Source organism: Manduca sexta, chromosome 7 (assembly GCF_014839805.1).
Source record: "Manduca sexta isolate Smith_Timp_Sample1 chromosome 7, JHU_Msex_v1.0, whole genome shotgun sequence".
NCBI classification, from domain to species: domain Eukaryota; kingdom Metazoa; phylum Arthropoda; class Insecta; order Lepidoptera; family Sphingidae; genus Manduca; species Manduca sexta.
The window spans coordinates 9,716,622-9,723,394 of NC_051121.1; the positions used below are offsets into that span (position 1 = coordinate 9,716,622).

Genomic DNA, 6,773 nt, shown 5'->3' on the forward strand with positions numbered 1-6,773 from the left:
TGCCAAGGTATTTGAAATGGTTTTGTACACTAGTATATTGACACAAGTGGACAAACCGATTGACTAATACACAACATGGCTTTCGGCCGGGTAGGAGTACAGACTAACCTATTGTCATTCATATCTTATCTAACTCAGCAGTCCTTGATGCTGGAAGACAAGTTGATGCCGCGTACTTCGACTTTGGAAAGGCATTTGACACAGTTGATAATGACATTTTACTCAGAAAGTTCGCTGCGATAGGCTTTACCTCATCTTTTGAAATTCTTCAAGCACTCACTAGCAGGCGATCACCAGACAGTATGTTGAATATGCCGGTTATGAATCTCGCCTATACCTCACCTTTATCAGGTGTGAGTCAAGGAAGTACACTAGGACCATTAGAATTCATTATCATGGTTAATGATCTCCCATCAATCATCGTAGAGTCGGAATGTCTTTTGTTTGCTGACGACCTCAAGATATTTCGGTCCATAGCTGATACATCTGATTCTGAGCGTTCCACCGAGATATTGATAGAGTTGTGCAGTGGAGTAAGAGCAACAAGCTGTATTTCAATGTGGTCAAATGCAGTGTGATAAGCTATACGTGCACGAGCACCACTCAACTATCAGTACAGGATGGATGCCGATCATACCGCGAGTTATTTCTTTACGGGATTTAGGAATCCAGATGGTAGCAGAATTTACCTTTCGTAATCACATTATTGACATCTGTAGAAGGCTTTTCGTAAACTAGGATTTATTTTGAGACACTGGAATAATATTTTTGGTACTTTAGTAATCAAAATTCTATTTAATGCGTTGGTTCGAAGTCAGCTCGAAACTAGCGCTATAATATGGAATCCCTCATGGAAACAAAATATACACTCATGGTGGAAAAAATACAAAATAAATTCACTCGCTTTCTATATAATAAGCAATATGGTGTGTACCCTTATTATCCTTTGATGTACCCCAGCCTGTTTGTGATAGGTATGGTTGGTTACCGCAAGCTGGAAGTGAGGAGGAATGTTGGGCTTGTCAAATTAATATTTAAAGTGTGGCGCGGGTGGGTACACCTGCCGGAGGTGCTTCTCCGCGCTACAGCTGTGCGCGCCGAGCGGCCGCGTCAGCACTCGGCGCCACCTACCACTGTTCCGCCTTCAAACACCGCGAACAAATATTCTAAGGTTTGCGCCCTTGTCACGGGCCATACGATTGCTTAATACTATATCTCAGAACTTGGATATTTATATGTAACCTGTCAGAATTCACTGAAATGGCTCATAGATGTGTTGAAGTAGATTGTTAAAATTAAATCTGTATAACGTCGCATTGGTTTCAACTGTTATGGTGTTATAATATATGTGACGGCGCGTCTCATAAAAGACAACGTCAAGAGTGACACCGGCAGTCACTCTAGCGGAGCGTCGTGTCGACGGTAGCGGGGCCGACCATCTTTGCTTGTATTTTTGGTGGTACAGAACGGCCAGCGCACCACGGTTGCGACGAATCGCTACAAGCAGTGTATCAGTGTAATAATAATTCGGATGAAGGCCCTCCTGCGCTTTCATCAGAAGTGGGATCGAACGGAATGCAAAATGAAGAAAAATTGTCGGATACGTCACACGCTGAAAAACTATTGAGTAACATGGAAAGGTTGCTTTCTCGGGTTTTGGCTATTCCACAAACGCCAACCGTGAGTACTAATCGTTCACCACTTTTAAAGTTTGATCCGGATGATTCTGAGTCAGATATTGATGACTGGTGTAAAGTAACGGAGATCATTGTGACAAATAAAGGCTTGGAAGGGGTTGACCTATTAATAGCCTTAACAGGAGCGCTAAAAGGTCGTGCTGGTGCATGCATAGCTAAGCTAAATTTGGAAGAAATCACTTGGAGTTCAGTCAAAGAGATTTTAATAGCGAGATTTTCAAAACCCAAACTTATCCAAGACTATTTCGACGATGTGTTGCGATTTAAAATAAGCGCTAATGAGACAGCGTCCGAATCAGCTCTACGTTTATGGAATCTTATCGAAAAGATACCTAATACTAAGATGTCTGAAGAAGTAATAACTGGATTTGTAATTTCGGTACTGTGTCAAAAAGATAACATGATACGTCGTGAACTAAATGCACAGACAATCACGAGCCGTGCCCTATTATTCCGCATCCTTGGTGGAATATCACTGAAGAGACGCTTGGATGCCGAAGCTCAAGAACCTGAAGCCAAGCGAGTTCGATTGGTTGAGAAGTTCTCTGGCAAGTGTCATTACTGCGGATTGAATGGACATCGTATAGCAGAGTGTCGAAAACGACGCAATGATAGGGAAACGAAAACTCAAGAGCCTTCAAGTTCATCACGTTTAGTGGAAAAGAAGCCAGCTGTTACTTGCTACGCCTGTGGACAGCCTGGCCATGTGGCGACGGCCTGTCTGAATAAGAAGAATAGTAGTGCAGCCACAGTCAAGGAAGTCCAACAATGCGAGCACAGGCCCTCCAGAGGTACCCTAAGGACGTCATCGGGTGAGACCGTCTCCTTTCTATTTGATAGTGGTTCATCTTGTTCTTTGTTAAAATATTGTTTCGTTGAAAGGCTTCTGGGTACTGAGCTTAAAAGTCTTGTTTATCTTAGTGGCATAGGCGGTGATGATATCCAATGCACCACCCAGGTCCAAAGCTGTGTGACAATCGATGAAATTACAGTTAGCTTACTTTTTCATGTGGTCCCTGATACTCATATTTCCGATCCAATTATAATTGGAAGGGATATTTTTGACCAAGGGTTGTGCGTTAGGATTGACCATGATAATCTTATTTTCTTTTCAATAAAAAAGTAACTATTGTGACCTAAAGTCGAATAAGTTGGACGTTATGAAAATTGACACGGATTTACAAGGAAATGATAAAAAATCGCTTATGTTGTTACTAAACAAATATTCCGACTATTTCGCTGTCGGTATTCCCTCTCGCCGGGTTTTAACAGGAGAATGTGAGATTAATCTAATAGACCCAACTAAAATTGTACAGCGGTGTCCATATAGATTAGCCCCCGCTGAAAAGTTGATAGTTAGAGAAAAGATCCAAGAATTACTCGATGCTAGGGTGATTCGCGAAAGTACCTCCCCCTTTGCTAGCCCAATATTATTAGTTGCGAAAAAGGATAACTCATATAGGATGTGTGTTGACTATCGAGAGTTGAACTCCAATACACAGCCTGAGCACTATCCTTTGCCGCGTATTGAGGAACAAATCGATCAGCTTGCCGGGGCCAGCATTTTCTCGTCGTTAGACATGGCATCAGGATTTCATCAGATAGTGGTGCACCCTGATTCAGTGGAGAAAACAGCATTTGTCACGCCCGAAGGGCAATATGAGTACCTTGCAATGCCTTTTGGTTTACGAAATGCTCCGTCTGTATATCAGAGGTGCATCACTCGAGCCCTGAGTCATCTTAAAGATAAACCTTTGATATATATGGATGACGTTTTGTGCTATTCTGCTGACATAGTTGAAGGTTTGCAGCGCTTAGATAAGGTATTAGGCGCGTTAACTAAAGCGGGGTTCACATTCAATCTCCAAAAATGTAAGTTTATGAAACATAAAATAGACTATTTGGGATATTCACTTCAGTCCGGTGAAATAAGACCGAATTCTCGTAAAATACTGGCGTTAGCAGATTCTCCTCAACCAAAACGGCTACTCATGTCAGACAGTTTCTCGGTCTTGCTTCATATTTTAGAAAATTTATCCCCGGTTTTACCCGTATTGTGGGACCGTTGTATCCCTTAACGAAACTAAAAGGACCAATTGCTTGGACTCAGAAGTATGAGCAAATACGTACTGCTATAATACGTATTCTAACATCCGAACCGGTATTAACTATTTTTGATCCCGAGCTACCAGTAGAATTGCACACGGATGCGAGTTCTGAAGGTTACGGGGCGATCCTTATTCAAAAGAAAAATAATCTTCCTCATGTCGTGGAGTATTATAGCCGACGTACGTCAGAAGCGGAATCACGTTACCATTCGTACGAACTGGAGACGTTAGCGGTTGTGCGAGCGGTAGAACACTTCCGGCATTATCTTTACGGTAAACATTTCTTAGTTTTTTACGGATTGTAACTCACTTAAGGCTTCAAAGTCAAAAAAAGATCTTACGCCCCGCGTTCATAGGTGGTGGGCTGTTTTGCAGGCGTATGATTTTGAAATTATATATCGTGAGGGGCGGTGTATGGAACACGCCGATTACCTTTCGCGAAATCCTCTACCTAATAATGTTGACATAGTAAGCGAGAACTCATTGACAAAGAAAGTTCAATATGTTGAGCTTCATCAAGATTGGCTTTCCGTCGAACAAAAACGTGATAGTGAGATACAAGATCTTATCACGAAACATAATGATCATAGTTTTCCCGATTCAATAGCTCAGTCATATGATGTTAGAGAAGGTATTCTTTATAGAAAAATCTGTCGAAATAAAGTAGTTTCTTGGTTGCCAGTAGTGCCGCGGTCCTTAATTTGGACATTAATTAATCATACCCATAATGAAATCCAGCATCTAGGCAAAGACAAAACATTAGATAAACTGTATGAACAATACTGGTTTCCACAGATGTCGAAATGCGTGCGTAAATTTGTAGATTCGTGTATTATTTGCAAAGCGTCGAAGGGTCCATCGGGAGCTCAACCCATTCAACTTCACTCAATTCCTAAAGTACCAGTGCCGTGGCATACCATCCATATAGATTTTACGGGAAAGCTCAGCGGGAAGAGCGACCGAAAGGAATACTGCTCAGTGATTATCGATGGTTTCACCAAATATGTTCTATTAGAACATACTTCTTCTCTTGACGCCAAAAGCGCGATACACGCTCTTCGCAAAGCAGTTTGTCTTTTTGGGGCACCTAAGCGAATAATTGCTGACCAAGGTCGTTGCTATATCAGCTCTGATTTTAAGAGTTTTTGCGCTCAGCATAAGATTCAACTTCACTTTATCGCGACGGGTTCCAGTAGAGCAAATGGGCAGGTAGAAAGGGTTATGCGCACTCTTAAAAGTTTGTTAACTATTGTTGAGAACGACCCCAATAAGACGTGGCGTGATGAACTAGGAAATATCCAACTCGCACTCAACAGTACTAAATCTACCGTGACTAAATATTCACCTACTGAACTTATGTTAGGGATTCGCGCTCAGTCATTGGGCATGTCAAAACTAAACTCTGAAGCCCATGGTCAGCAAGAACGTTTAGATCTCTTGACACTATTCGGGACGCAGCGTCTACGAATATTCAAAAAGCAGCAAGGTCTGAGGCACGCCGTTTTAATAGAGGTCGAGCAATAATAAAACAGTTCTACAAGGGTGATTTCGTATTTCTTAAAAATAGCGAACGAAACCAAACTAAATTGGATAGAAAATTTAGAGGTCCATTTATTGTAACTGCGGTACTAGACAACGACCGGTATGAATTAAAAAGCTTAGGCGGTTCTCATCGAGTATATAAGTATGCCCACGAGAATTTACGCTCAGTGCCTCAGGATCACGATGGTTTACTTGAAATTACAACAAATCTTTTGAACTGTGACGAGGCCGAGACGGCGACAGACGATGAAGCGTCAGTTGATCTAGTAAACGTAACTACACCAGATCAGGGTGATACTTTAATTCCAAATAACTATGACACCTTGACCGTGTGCTCGGATACAATGTCCGCCGATTCCCGTACTCTCACAGCTGCTTCAGACACTCTTAGTGTACATTCGGATGAGGTCATATGGGATGAAGAAGTGGTGTCTTAGGTGTGTTATCATTAATTCACTTTGTAGTCGATCCTGGCTGAGATAGTGACATCCATTTCTTCGAAAGGATTCACTATTCTCATCCAGATGTAGAGTTTATCCTGGTTAAGATAGTGACATCCATTTCTTCGAAAGGATTCACTATTCTCATCCAGATGTAGAGTTTATCCTGGTTAAGATAGTGACATCCATTTCTTCGAAAGGATTCACTATTCTCATCCAGATGCAGAGTTTATCCTGGTCAAGATAGTGACATCCATTTCTTCGAAATGATTCACTATTCTCATCCAGATGTAGAGTTTATCCTGGTCAAGATAGTGACATCCTTTTCTTCGAAAGGATTCACTATTCTCATCCAGATGTAGAGTTTATCCTGGTCAAGATAGTGACATCCATTTCTTCGAAAGGATTCACTATTCTCATCCAGATGTAGAGTTTATCCTGGTCAAGATAGTGACATCCATTTTTCTGAAGGGATTCACTAGTCTCATCCAGATGTAGAGTTTATCCTGGTCAAGAAGTGTCGTCCGGGCCACACCTGGAAAGGTTGGTTGAAGGGATGCACTCACTTGCTCCAGATGGTATGTGTGATTTCGGCTGGTCGAAAGGACAGTGTCGTCCGGGCCACACCTGGAAAGGTTGGTTGAAGGGATGCACTCGTCCGGTCCAAGTCGTAACGTGTCTAAATCTAAATAGCATTGCATTTGATGTCGATAATCATATTTTATTTACAAAGTTCCTAGTTCCTTTATTGGATGGACGAGCGGTGATTGAGAACTTCTTTGGTTTCAGAAACTTACAGACGCCCGAGGACGGTCGTATGTCAGTCTGGCCGTGACGGCGCGTCTCATAAAAGACAACGTCAAGAGTGACACCGGCAGTCACTCTAGCGGAGCGTCGTGTCGACGGTAGCGGGGCCGACCATCTTTGCTTGTATTTTGGTGGTACAGAACGGCCAGCGCACCACGGTTGCGACGAATCGCTACAAG

General features: G+C 42.3%; 1 protein-coding gene across 3 annotated transcripts in view; it reads left to right on the plus strand.

The window, feature by feature from the left end:
* Positions 1 to 6,720, plus strand: part of LOC119193855 (activity-regulated cytoskeleton associated protein 1-like) — a 7,494-nt gene extending 774 nt beyond the window's left edge. Inside the window, exons 2-3 of one of the 3 annotated variants that reach the window (XM_037447716.1) lie at positions 1,538 to 2,509; positions 6,577 to 6,720. In XM_037447716.1, coding sequence (XP_037303613.1) covers positions 1,538 to 2,509; positions 6,577 to 6,656 — 1,052 coding nt within the window. In that variant the 3' untranslated portion in view covers positions 6,657 to 6,720. Of the gene's footprint in view, positions 1 to 1,537; positions 3,131 to 6,576 lie in introns of those variants that run through there. The other 2 variants (XM_037447717.1, XM_037447715.1) reach the window with 2 other exon arrangements.
* The last annotated feature ends 53 nt before the right edge of the window (positions 6,721 to 6,773 follow it).